The sequence below is a fragment of the Danio rerio genome, chromosome 10 (assembly GCF_052040795.2).
Source record: "Danio rerio strain M-AB ecotype USA chromosome 10, GRCz13ab, whole genome shotgun sequence".
NCBI lineage: Eukaryota > Metazoa > Chordata > Actinopteri > Cypriniformes > Danionidae > Danio > Danio rerio.
Genome location: NC_141030.1, coordinates 30221667 through 30235963, shown reverse-complemented (window position 1 = coordinate 30235963; position 14297 = coordinate 30221667). Strand labels below are relative to the sequence as shown.

Below are 14297 nucleotides of genomic sequence, written 5' to 3'. Positions count from 1 at the left end.
CTTTAATTGTATAAGCTGTAAATTAGTTGAATTACTTTCATGACCTTAATTAACTGTTAAATGGAATAAGCGTTTTTATTACAAAAATTTCAATTAAACATTAAAACAGTGTTCAAAAAAATGAAAACAGAAAAACATGAATACAAACAATCAATCATTATAAAAATTAAATGAAATTTAAATGAAAAAGTTAACAGATCCTAACATAAAATGCTTTATGTATTTTTATGTGATGGAATTATTAAAATATGTTACAAATCATGATCTATAGAAAAATATTAAGGTGTCAATATAATATAACAGTGCACAAAATACAAAATTAATTGATTCTATAATTGTATATTAATTACATTTTTACATTACATTTTTGGAGTTATAAAATGCGTACAAATTATTAATTGTTAGAGGCATGTTTTTCCAGTGAGTCTAGGTTTCTAAAAATAATCATTCCTAGAAAATCCACAAAAAAACAACACTTTAAAATAATAATCAATTAATTAATGCAGTTACGAACATGAAGAAACTATTAGTAATACATTTATTAAGGAATTTATTTATGTTTGTTAATGTTATTTAAGAAAAATTAGCTCACGGTGCATGAACAAATGTTAACAAGCAACAAGCAAAGTTAACAATGCTAACTTTGAATTTTAATAATGCATTAGTTAATGTTGAACTAGGATTGATAACTGTTTTACAAGATTATTCATACTTAATGTTAGTAAATACATTAACTAAATACACCATTATTTTAAAGTGTTACTGAAAATCCATTTACTCACCCTCATATAATAATGGGTTTATTAAATTGCTGAATACAAAAATTCACAAACATTATGAGGAATGCTGGAAACTGGTAGTCATTGACATCCATAGTAAATAAACAAAAAATAGAAGTCAATGGGCCCTCATTCTTCAAATTATCTTATTTTTTGTTCAACAGAAGAAGAATTTCAAAAAGGATTGGAACAAAAGGAGGATGAATAAATGATGTCAGAATTTACATTTTTGGGTGAATTGTGCCTTTAAGACTCAGTCAAAACATTAATCCTTCTGAGATGGAATCAATAAGTAGCTTTAAAAAGATGACTTTAAAACAAAGAAAGCAGTGATGTGATCAATAGATGATTAAAGATGGAGGACGAGGAACGAAAGCCTTAGGACTGTGTTTTCTGCGTCTCCTTCCTCTCATCAGACCTGACTCAGCAGAAGCGTGACTCATGATAAAAAAAAGAAAATACCATGATGCTCAGCGTAAGCCACAGCTAAATCACAACAAATACCACTCACAACAAGTCAGGATTAGGTTTACTTTATGGTGATCTTATTATTTAAACAACCTAGTCATGTTTTAAAGGGAATATTATTGAGGAAGAGCACTGAGGGAGTATTTCTATAGTAACCTTTAAAAGGTCATGGGGGTTATCAGTTTGCTGCAATGTAGCAAATGCTTGAACAGGCTAACACAGACTCTTCTAGACTTGTCATTGGATCCAATGTAACCTTTGATAAATAATTGGTTTAGGTTTTTAAGTTGTTTTGATTTAAAGTACTTGCATGCATTGCAAAAATTTGTTTAAATAAAAAAAAAATGAATACATTTTCACAACAATTGTGCTATACAGTATGTAAAAGGATTATTTACTTTGATAATAAAATAATTTATAATATAAAAAAGCAGTTGCACACACCCAGCAAATCATAGTGTTCAGTAGAACATTAGTTTTGCATTTCCGCACCCCAAAAAATTGTCAACTGGCTTTAGTTAAAAAAAAAAAAAGGAAATAAAAACACAACAACACGCTACTGAACAGAGTGGAATAATGTAAACCATTCACTACTTGATTTAACAAAAAAATATGAATACAATTAAAAAAACATATTAAAAAAACTTAATATTTTGTTTATTTTTTAACATTTGTTTCAGTTTGAACAGTTTAAACATTTTTATTTATGTACACACAACTAAATTAAATGGAATAAAATAAATCATTCACTACAGTATTTCACACAAAAGGTTTTTACATTTTTTTTTTTACAAATTATTATAAAAAATGTAATTAAAAAAAAAAAACCTGCAGTTTTTAAACATTTATTTTATTTAAACACCGGCAATTTAGTTTAGTAGAAATACCATTTTTAATTCCTAATAATTATTCTTTTACTACTATTTTTATATATTTAGTCTTTTAACATTTGCAATGTATAGCACATATTATTTTGGTCCCACTTTATATTAGATATCCATAGTCTGCATTTATAAAAAAGCAATAAGTCCACTTAAAAAGTTTCACTTTTAAACTGCGCCTCAAGACCCCCTGCTGCACTTCATCCAGCTGTGCTGTCTATAAACGCCACCAACGAAACCCATCTGATCAGCCTCTGACAGACCCAATTACCCAGCGACTGTTTGAAAACACATGCTTAGGCACGACTGAACTTGCCCTTCCAAACTGTGCAACTCTGCACTAAAGCACAAACAGTGCATGATTATGAACTTACTTTTTAAACTTCAGTTAGCGTGTTCAGTTGCAATGTGAGCATAAACAACATCGACAAAGTTACATCGCTCATACGTTAATGCAACAGGAGATATTTTGCTCATTAACGCCTACAACTAATGCTTAGTAGAGACTAAAACAAACTTCTTGCTGAATTTAGAACATCACCAACATAAAAAATCCAACAAAATGTGCATAAACCCCACCCTGGCATCTCTATTTTAGGGCGTACTCACACTATGTACAGTTACCTTGAACCGGGCCAAAGCACGATTGTCCCCCCTCCCATCTCCCCCGATGGCCCGCACTCACATTACAGTACATTCGGGCCTGGGCACGATTACGTCATCGATGCTGCGCTGTTCAGTAAGCGCTTTCGCTCAGCACAGTGGAGATTTCTTCAGCTTTTTCATTTAAGTTGTTTGATATGCAGTGACAGGCAGTCAAATATTGCGCCGAACATATCAGCCACTTTTAACGCTCATAAGCAATCATAAAGTACTCGTGCTGCAGGAATTAGGAGGTGTCATGCAGTGAGGGGTCTGGGTCTTTAATAAACTGTGACAGTTTGCGTTCACTGTACAATAAGATTGATTAATAAATCCATATGAAACGGTCCCATCTCGCTTTTATTTTCGTGCTTAGGCGCGTTTTGCACTCACACACAAGCGTACTGCACCAAAGCCCAAGTGAACTGTGCTCAGGGCACCTGAGCTCGATTCAAAGCACTCACAATTCTCAAACAATCCGGTAAACAGGCCTGGGCACTGTTCAGAAAGCATAGTGTGAGTGGGCCCTTACACTCTAGACATTTGTAGTAAAAGCTCAATAGGCAGTTAGCAAATCATAACAAAGTAGGGCCAATCAGGGTCCGCTGCGCATTTCTGAGGGAGGGTCTTCAAAAAACTAAAAAGTCTACAGATCCTATTAAAGGTACAGTTCACCCAAAAATGAAAACTCTGTCACATCATTTACTCATAAACAACTTGTTCCAAAACAGTTTAAGTTAATTTATTCTATTGAACACAAAATAAGATATTTTGAAGAATGTTAATATTACAAGATAAGATACTATAAGATACGATAAGATACGATAAGATACGTCAAGATACGTCAAGATACATCAAGATACATTAAGATACGTTAAGATTTGTTAAGATGCGATACAATAAGACACGATAAGACACGTTGAGATGCGATACGTTAAGACAGGATACGACACAACAGGATACGACACAACAGGATACGATACCATAACCATATCATACGATAAGATATGATAAGATGCGATACGTTAAGATGCGATACATTAAGATATGATACGATACGATAAGATAAGATATGATACGTTAGGATACAGTAAGATAAGATACGATAAGATACATTAAGATGCGTAAAGATGCGATACGATAAGATATAATAAGATACGATAAGATACATCAAGATACGTTAAGATACGTTAAGATGCGATACAATACGACTTGATAAGACACGTTAAGATGCGAAACGTTAAGACAGGATAAGACACAACAGGATACGATACCATAACCATATCATACGGTAAGATATGATAAGATAAGATACGATAAGATACGTTAAGATGCGATACGTTAAGATATGATACGATAAGATAAGATATGATACGTTAGGATACAGTAAGATAAGATACGATAAGATACATTAAGATACGTAAACATGCGATATGATAAGATATAATAAGATACGATAAGATATATCAAGATACGTTAAGATACGTTAAGATGCGATACAATACGACTTGATAAGACACGTTAAGATGCAAAACGTTAAGACAGGATACGACACAACAGGATACAATACCATAACCATATCATACGATAAGATATGATAAGATAAGATACGATAAGATACGTTAAGATGCGATACGTTAAGATATGATACGATACGATAAGATATGATACGTTAGGATACAGTAAGATAAGATACGATAAGATACATTAAGATACGTAAAGATGCGATATGATAAGATATAATAAGATACGATAAGATATGATACGTTAGGATACAGTAAGATAAGATACGATAAGATACATTAAGATGCGTAAAGATGCGATACGATAAGATATAATAAAATGTGATAAGATAAGGTACGATAAGGTACGATACGATAATATACATTAAGATATGATAAGTTAAGACACGATACTACATGAAAAGATACGTTAAGTTACATTAAGATGCGATACGTTACAATAAGATAAGATACAATACGATATGATATGATATGATATGATAAGATATGAAAAGATAAGATGTGTTAGGATTAGATGAGATGCGAAGAAGAGTGTGAATACATGACGAGGATATTTTCATTTTTGGGTGAACTATACCTTAAAGGAAAAGAGAATCATAAGTAAATATTACAGTTAAAATACATAATTTTTATTTTTTTTTAAAAAGCATAGACATGTTCCAGCGCACACCATGAACAGAATCAAGACCTATCAAAAATAGCTGACTTCACCACCCCTTTAAATAACAGCACTGACGGAAGCAAATGACGGCCGAGTCACTTTCATCATGCACTAATGTTTGAGCTTTAACCAGAGCAGCAGGACACCATCACGATCATAATCAGAGAGCAGCAGAATCGTAATTACCTTTCAAAAGCCGGCGCGTTGGCTTCAAAACCACGGGACAGCTTAACGCGGTGGGATCCAACCTTTGAGGAAAGACAAAAAAGCAAATGAAGAGAAAATGAGCCGTTTCATACTTGATGCAGATGAAATGAAGGTGGCAGAGGGAAGGAAGATGAGAAAGAAAATACACAGGCTTTGCCAGCCTGCTGAGTAGAGCTGCATTTGAGCAGAATAAGACAGTAGAGCCATAACGTATGATTTCAGAAACTCACTAATATCAAAAATACCGATTATGCTCGAAATCGCATCAATTACAAATTTATAAACTGGCTAAACAGTCATGATGCATGCTGTTGGAGTATCTAATGGAGTAACAACTACTAGCAGAAAGCTCATATCTATAATGGTTTTCTAGTTATGTGACATTTGACCAAATGGCCTCACAGCCTTGCGTATAATGATTTATATTTAAACTTCCAGCCATCATAAAAAACAGAAGACTTTTTTCATCTAGGCTATGACTAACTTCTCATTTCCTGCAGTCTCGCTCAATGAAATGGTTACACCTTTGAACACAATTGGTTCCTCTTCCTTTCATATGAATGGTTCATAGCATTTTATTTAACAAGGGTGACACTGAAATAGCGTTTATAGACTGTTCTTTAACATTTGCCTATTTTTTTAGTACAATTTATTTTACCAGTTTACGTTTTAAAATTTTAACCCAAGTGTATTTACCAGTGTTACCAAAAAGTACTTCAAAATGGTTCAAAATTAAAGGGATAGTTCACCTAAAAATTGAAATGTACTCACTATTTGCTCATCATCAAATTATTCCAAACATTGATGATATTCTTTATTATGTTGAACATTAAAAATGAAAACCTTTAACCACTTCTGTAGTAGAAAAACAAATAAAATGGAAGTCAATGGTTATAGGTTTCCAGCATTCTTCAAAGTATCTTCTTTTGTGTTTAACAAAAGAAAGTCAAGCAGGTTTGGAACAAATAAATTGGTAAGTAAATGATAACAATTTCCATTTTTTTTGATGAACTGTCCCTTTGACGAATAAAACTGATTATTACTAAATATGTCAACATAGTATTTACATTGTTTTTCCAATATGCATGAGATGTTAGATGACTGTTTCGCTCTATATCCAACAAAGGGTTGTTGCTGGCATTAAAAAGCAGGCGTCGGTCTGACCCACCCAGTTCTGTTTGTTGCCTCTGCTCTGGCCATTAAAATTTCATACACTTGGAATGGCAGCAACGACAAGCTCACATTACCATGAGCTTTTGGGAGCAAAGAAAAAGTATCATGTGGCGACTACTTCCTTGATTTCACACCTAGCTTTGAAGACAGTGGAATCCTTTAAAGGGGCAGTTCACCATTAAAAAAAATTAATTTCCTCGCTATTAACTCTCCTTCAAGTGTATCCACTTATTTTTTTGTTGAACAAAAAATATATTTTGATTGTTGGATACTAGTAGCCACTGATAGTAGGAAAAGAGTACTACGAAAGTCAATGAATACTAGTTTACAACATTTTTCGAAATGTATTTTGTTTTTAAGATTAGCTATGTTGCAAATCACCTACTTTTATGCATATTTTGGGTTATCATTTAAAAAACGCTTAATGAAAACTCGCAAGATGTGCATAGATTTAAAAAAAAAACTTCTGAGTAGGATAAACTTATCCAATAACAAAAATGTGCATAAATTAGAAAGTAAACACATTTAGAGAATATATTCTAGCATAAGAATAAAAAATATGTGATTTTTTTGTTTATTTGATCACGTGATAACAGGAATGTGTAGTGGAATGGTATTAATGGTCACTCTAAGATGTAATGGTCATTCTAAAATCCCTTAAACCAAAGTCTGACATCAAAGTGGTTCAGTATTAATACTGTTCAGAACTGTCTTGAGCAGCTGTGCTCCCAAAAAGCATCTTACGCTACCAAAAGCCAACCCGTGCTCATTTTTATTTAGTCTTCACCTTCCGAGGTGCAAGTAATAAAATAATGTGGAAAAAAAGGTCCACACTAACTTCTTATACAACAGCAATTTTTTCTTTTTGATACTTGTCACCCGTTTATCAAGAAGTTGCAATAGTAATAGTGTTCTCTTTATTTATGCAAAATGATTCTGAGAGAGTAGGAACTGAACATATAATATAAAAAATAACTTTTATTTAAGCTTTACAACCAAAACTAAAACTAAACAAAGCTACAGTTGGTCTCTTACAGTGCACTCGGAAAGTATTCATAGCGCTTCACTTTTTCCACATTTTTTTATGTTACAGCTTTATTCCAAAATGGATTAAATTAATTTATTTCCTCTAAATTCCACATACAATACCCCATAATGAAAATGTGAAAAAAAAGATTTTTTGAAATTGTTGCAAATTTATTTAAAATAAAACACCTGAAATATCACATGTACAGAAGTATTCAAAGCCTCTGCTCAATACTTTGTTAATGCACTTTTGCACTTTTGTCAGCAATTACAGACTGAAGACAGAAAGACAGAACATATTACTTTAAAGCACAGATGTCAAACTCAGTTCCTGGAGGGCTGCAGCTCTGCACAGTTTAGTTCCAACCCTAATTAAAAACACCTGATCAAACTAATTGAGTCATTCAGTCTGGTTTGACACCTATAGGTAAGTGTGTTGAAGCTAAGTTGCAACTAAACTATGCAGGGCTGCGGCCCTCCAGGAACTTAGTTTGATTAAGAAAACCGCTTTTAAAGACTAAATTGTACACAAATTATTGAAAATCTACTGAAATCTGCCGATACTGCTCACTGGATGGAAACTGCTTTATTTGCAAATGTTTCATATAATTGGATGGAAACATAGCTATTGGAAGGAAACTGAAAAAGGTTTGAAACAAGTGGAGGATGAGTTAAATTATGACAGAATTTTCATTTTTGGGTGAACTATCCCTTTAACCAATTCCGCTATGGCCTGCAATGCCACCTGTCATTCAGGTTCTGTGGAAAGCTTTGAAAAAACAGCTCAAGAAGGGTCACCTCACCAGCTTCCCACTAAAAGCAGCGCTGATAACGTCTATGCAATGTCAGAGGAAAGACACAGGCATTTCCAGACCTGCTTCCTGGCATCTTTAACAGATTTCAAAAGAAGGCTTTACATTTCTCCAAAATCTGGCTCTTTTCCAAAATGAGTTTGTTTAGATGCAGCTTTCACTGACTAACATTGCACAGACTCTTCACAGTAAAGAACAGATCAACCACCAGACAAAACTAAACCTTCGAAATACCAGCTGCTGCTTTCCATGCTGTCCTTTCGGCTCTCGACTTTGATTCAGCTGCGACAAAATCCCCTGAATCGAGTGTTTCTGATAATATGAATAAAGCGGGTCAGCAGTGGCTGTGTGTGAGGCGAGGTGGAAATACAAGAGAATTAGTTGATTATGATGACTCAGCAGGGGTTTGGATCTCAAACAGACTCGGTTCAGTGGAGCGCAATGCAAATATTATTCCTCAGTGCGATTTGAATACATGCATACGTCATATTGATTCAAGGCTTTATGGTACCTGAATTCCTGGCTGCTCCCAGAATAGCGGTATTGACCCTCGGATCTGAATGAAGGAGGATACTTTGTCATCAAGGAAAATAATCTGCAAAGAACAAAAGTGAAAACAGAACCTCAGCATTGGCATGTCACATTTGGTATATTTTACTTGTATTTCTCACTAAAGGGTCATTTTTTTCTACTGAATAAGCATAGCAAATTTAGTTTCAATAACTTTTATTTATTTATATTCTGTATTTTGACTTCAAGATTCTAGACAATGTCCACCTTTAAGTTACACACCATGCATTCTCATTTTTAAATATATTTTAAGTTCTATTCATGCTGATTGTAATTATGTATATATGCATAGAGTTATTTATGGAGATTATTTTTAACATCATTTAGTAATTTCTTATCATATCGCTAATTTTTAGATTTATTATGCTGGGTTAACACAAAGCGAATCATTAATTTGCTCTCTCTAGGTTACTCAGGGGATGTTTTTCGGCTCATGTGGATTTTCCACAAGAGTTAAATTTTTTTAACTTGCATAAAAAATGCGCTTAAGGCGAATTCCATGGCTCACGACAAACGCATCACAAATTCCACATCATTTACACCACACGGTGGAAATTTGCCTCTATTCACACATTTTTTCATTTACTTTGTTTGTATGTAATCTACACATACCAAAAATTGCGTTATGTGTGAACCAGGATTGCTACAAGAGTCATGAAAGTCCTCAAGTTTTTCAGCATTCCATGACAACAACCATTTTTATTATCTGAAAAATACAAAACCTTGGTCTATAATGACCGAAGTCCATTAGAATATTAATGAAGTGAGTTTAAAGGTGACTTGAAGGTAGGGCTGGACGATAAAATCAGTATCGATATTTATTGACCGAACACCATAGTTAATATCGATAAAAAAAAAGATTCGGTATAGAGCGGTTGGTATTTCTGTATTTGAATGCGGCTGTTGAGCACGCGCCTTGAAAGCAGTACCAATAAGCCTAGGGTGTCAGTTTGTCGTTTCAAATAGAGGCGCATTTTCCAGGTGCACCTAGTTGAAAAACATCTGAACATTTTCCGAATGCTCCAAGCTTACCGTGATTCATGCAAATAGAACGAACTAATGTGCTTCACACCTCGTATGAAAATAATATATACATTTCAGTAACGGCACACTAATTACCTCAGACAAACACAGCACACCCAAAAACAGCATTGCATTTTACTTTTCACCATAAACTTCTTTTGAAGCTGCTGCAATTTGTCCGTTTGTCATCCTTTGAGAAAATGGTCGATGATTGGCGAGTTATGAGAGACGCCATAGAAAATGGTGAGAGAAAGCACGTGCAAGCACTTGCCACTTCAGGTCAGATTAACAACACATACAAAAAGGAGTGCTGTCTCACAGCAGTCAGAAGATGGTAAACAATAAACAAAATGTAAGGATGTCACCAGAGTGGCTTTTTGGTTTCTTTTCTTGTGCATCCCAGCCACTGGCTCCCCATCTGAAATATTTTTTAGCATAAGGGGTAATATAGTCATCCAACTTCACAATTTGTAATCTTGTAATATGTATTTGAGTATTGATGGCTGGTTCCTTTACTTCAAAGCTTAGATTTGATTATCAGAATTTGTTAACAGAGTTTGAGGTTTACTGTATCATTATTATTGACACTTTACGTATGTTGATCTACCTCTTCCTTTATCATTGCGCACACTTTGTAACATTTTATTTATCAAGTTTAAGAGTCTCTGTAACACTATTGTTTATTTTATTATAAAGAGATGAGATAATTTGTTTAGATTTTTTTCTTTTTGACTGTTAAAATTATATGCTTTGTGCTTAGTAATGTTGGTAAATACTAAAAAAAAAAGGTTACAAATTATTCCAATACAAATGTATTGTTAAACAAATTCTATAACTATCGATATCAAATTATTTAAAACATGATATTGTCATACTTTTTTTGCAGTATCGCCCAGTCCTACTTGAAGGTAAATCATATTGTTGGCATACCTGCTCAGTCTCCACAAAATTGGCCACCTGGCCATCATCATTCGTGCCTCGGACATTGAAACGTGTGCCTGCTCTCTCCGAACTGAGCCGAGAAATCACACAAGCTTTGGCCTGTTTGTGCCCAGCATAGATGGTGCGGATCTCCACGCCACCACACATCAATCTCAGAAGCCAGTCGTCACAGTTCACCCCATAATGCTTGAGATGGAGATGAAGGGACTGATTCCTGCATGGTTAATATATAATTACAAAGCCATCACATCCATGTATCCTCTACCCATTCAGCAATCTGAGCAAGTGAGATTTGGTTTATAAGAAAATATTTCTTGACACATGAAACAAATCCCATGAGACAACTTAATTGAACTTGTGACTGAATCAACTGAAAACAAATTAAAAGGAGGTTTGAGAAATACCCACCAGAAAAAGCGATTGTCGGATGTGTCTTCTCTGATTCTGCGATGGGCATTCAAGCTGAGATCCAGACTCACTCCAGTTGAGGACCAGGCGAAATAGAAGTTCCCAGAGTTTAAGACTTTCCTGACATCAGCGATCCGGTCCTCATCCGTGGGGTCATTCTTCAGAGAGACAAAGTCTGTGCCTGTTACCCGAAAAACTTCTGAATCCTGGACTTTTCCCACTGAGCTGCAGCCTGTTACGACCACCAGACTGTGCAGCATAGAATCACCTGTGGAAGAAAAATGAAGGTCAGTTTGTAGCTTAAGCATATTTTGTAAAAATTCAGGATTTGAGAGACAAAAATGTGAAAAAGAATCAGTTACTGAAAAATCTATCAATGTCAAAGTGAGTACTATTTATGGTCGATTGTTTATATCGTAATTGTTGTTTTAACATTGTGTGAACTGACATTTTTTTTCTCCTTTAATTGACAGGTAGAGAGTATAGACAGGAAAGTGTTAGGAGTAAAGAGAGGGGAAGGATCGGCATAGGACATCAAGGCAGGAATCATGGGGTGCCATGTGTTGACGCACTACCCACTTCACCATTAGCGCCGACTGAACTAGCATTATTGAATTTGACAAGCAAAAATATATTTTTTGATGATTTAGGATTAAGCCTATTAGAAAACAGCTTTTAGTAAAATTAAAATTTACAAACTTTTTTATATAGCGCACATTGTTTTCTTTTAATTGAACAATTAATAATAATCCATGCTGAAGTTTGTTTTAGTAATCTTTAATTAACGTTTGACCATTTGCTTCTGTTTTTGGAGTGGCGGTCCTTCTCTGTTGACATCAGTTTGATGCTTCAGCCACAATATTCTTAACCACGCAAATGAGCGCAAATCTATTATTTATTATACACATCAATTAATTTCCAACAACAAATTGACACTAAGTTACATTTTAGACACAATATTGTCTGTTTTTTTCTGTTTCGCTAATAAAAAATAGAAAGCCAAAGCAGAACATTTGCGCATCTCACAAGTAGCACTGCAGAGTTGAGTTCCAGAAGGAAACCATTTTTGAGCCAATGATAGAATCCATTTATAAAGATGGTCCCCTATTTCTTTTCTAAATGAATCAGCCATTTTGAATGAAACATTTGAATGAACGAGTAAGTGAATCACTCATTAGGAAAGGGACTTGGTGCCACACCTACTGGCAGTTATAGTGTCATATTTATTCATCAGTAACAGAACTAAACCTGCACAAACATACACTTAGCAACATACTGTATAGTTTAACTTTAGTTACTGAAAATTACCCCAAAATATTGAGATATTTTTTTTTCAATACAGACAATGCATACTGCCAAGACCTTTAAAAGATGACAGTTAAACATAAGACAAGTACAAACAAGTACATGGCCAGTCTCAAAGTTACACTGTAATTATTGACTATATAGTATGTTATGCATTAACCCTCCACAAATGTTTGTTTTGGTGTGAATTTCAGTGTTTTGGTGATTATCTTCAGAATTATCTATTTTTCTTTTAATCCGGCGACAGGGTGGATTTGGATTTGTTATGAAAACAAACAGAATTAGCAAGTACCCGCCAAAATAAAAACAGAGGCTGAGAAACTGTACCAAGGTTCAGACGCAGAACTCCCAGGATCCCATAGGCATCCAGCATCTTGGTGTATGATGCTTTTATGGTCTCTTTCTCTGCCGCCGCTGTGGATGACATCAAAATATTTACTTAAAATCTACATGCCATAATACTACATACTATTAAGATGAAATAAATACTTAAATGTGTCATTTTGTTTTGATTCTTACACCTAAGAAAGACAGAGAATCAATGCTAACTAAACATTTAATAGTTTAATTCAGTAACTCAGGGTGTGGACAGTCTTACACAGTACAGCAACAGCTCCAGACTCGAACATCAGACATTCTTCTCGATTTCTGGTCTCCACAATCACACTGTATGGAGGTGGATCCAGCTTGTGATAAATACGATAACCTTTACTGAATGCCATGGCTCGACACAACCTATTTCAGACCTGAATGCAAAAATAAATCATTTAAATGGAAACCCACCATATAAAGCAAATGACACAGGGGTTGTGGAGACAATATTCCAACCCTCAAACCACCGGCAATTTCAGATATGACTGAGGTAAAGTTGGTCTTATATTCGCACATTCAGAGTTACTGCTTTAAAATATAATTTCAGAAAATAAGTCTTAGCAAATTCAAAATAGTGATATTATATGAGAGATATAACAGCAAGTGCCTATCAAGGTACAACATTGTTCACATAAATAGTGCTAAAGTTGTTTTGAAGTCATATTACATGCGATATCATACCGAATTTTTAAAGTAACATGGTAAACAATATAGAGACCCTCTCATAAGTTATCACTTCAAAATGGACAAATGTGCGATTATAAAACTAATTGTACCCCAATCTAGATATGCAGGTGCAGCAAATGTCGCATCGTGCAACCATAAAAACACACAATTCAAAGTGTTTTATTAGTACACCCTGTCACACCATTGACATTAGAGAGGAAGGAAATAAAGTGGGAAGCTTACACAATTCCTGCTGTTATAAATTCGTGTTTTTGCTCTAACGGTCATGCAGGATAAAGGAAACACAATGCTGTCGAAAAAACATCAGCTGTGCTGTTATTTCAGCATCACAACAGTGAGGGATGAAAAATCAAGCCAAATCCCATCAAAGCCGAAGCAAGGAGCTAAAATGTCCGACTTAACTGAAACAAAACATGCAGAAAAACAGGATGACAGGTGCTCATCACAATCAAAACTGCAACCGAAATCTATAAGGATGTTAAATGTATGTATATACACAGCCTGTCTAACCTTGGGCCACTGTCTCGGAGTGTGGCTGAAGGTTAGCGCACAAGATAATAGCAATCATCCGTGTGATAACTAGAATGAAGAAGATCGGGCCCGACCGGCCCTTGATCTGTCAAAATCAACAGTTCAAACAGACTGACAGCCCCTAAATGCCTATATCACGACCAGCACTGACGGCTAACGTTAGCCGGCTAGCTCTCCATCGCCTTCCTGAACCATATAAACAGACATTTTACTGATCACAGAGCCGCTATGTGTTCATTAGAACATGAAAAGTGCAGATTTAATGTGTCGGTGTGTGTTGTGGATTT

At 34.8% G+C, this 14297-nt stretch overlaps 1 protein-coding gene across 50 annotated transcripts in view; it reads right to left on the bottom strand.

The window, feature by feature from the left end:
* Positions 1 to 14297, bottom strand: part of synj1 (synaptojanin 1) — a 52818-nt gene that overhangs the window by 38417 nt on the left and 104 nt on the right. For all 50 annotated transcript variants that reach the window (NM_001441422.1, NM_001007030.3, XM_087268949.1 and 47 more), the window contains 6 exon segments: positions 5141 to 5202; positions 8684 to 8767; positions 10696 to 10921; positions 11116 to 11383; positions 12748 to 12834; positions 13019 to 13166. In NM_001441422.1, coding sequence (NP_001428351.1) covers positions 5141 to 5202; positions 8684 to 8767; positions 10696 to 10921; positions 11116 to 11383; positions 12748 to 12834; positions 13019 to 13142 — 851 coding nt within the window. In that variant the 5' untranslated portion in view covers positions 13143 to 13166.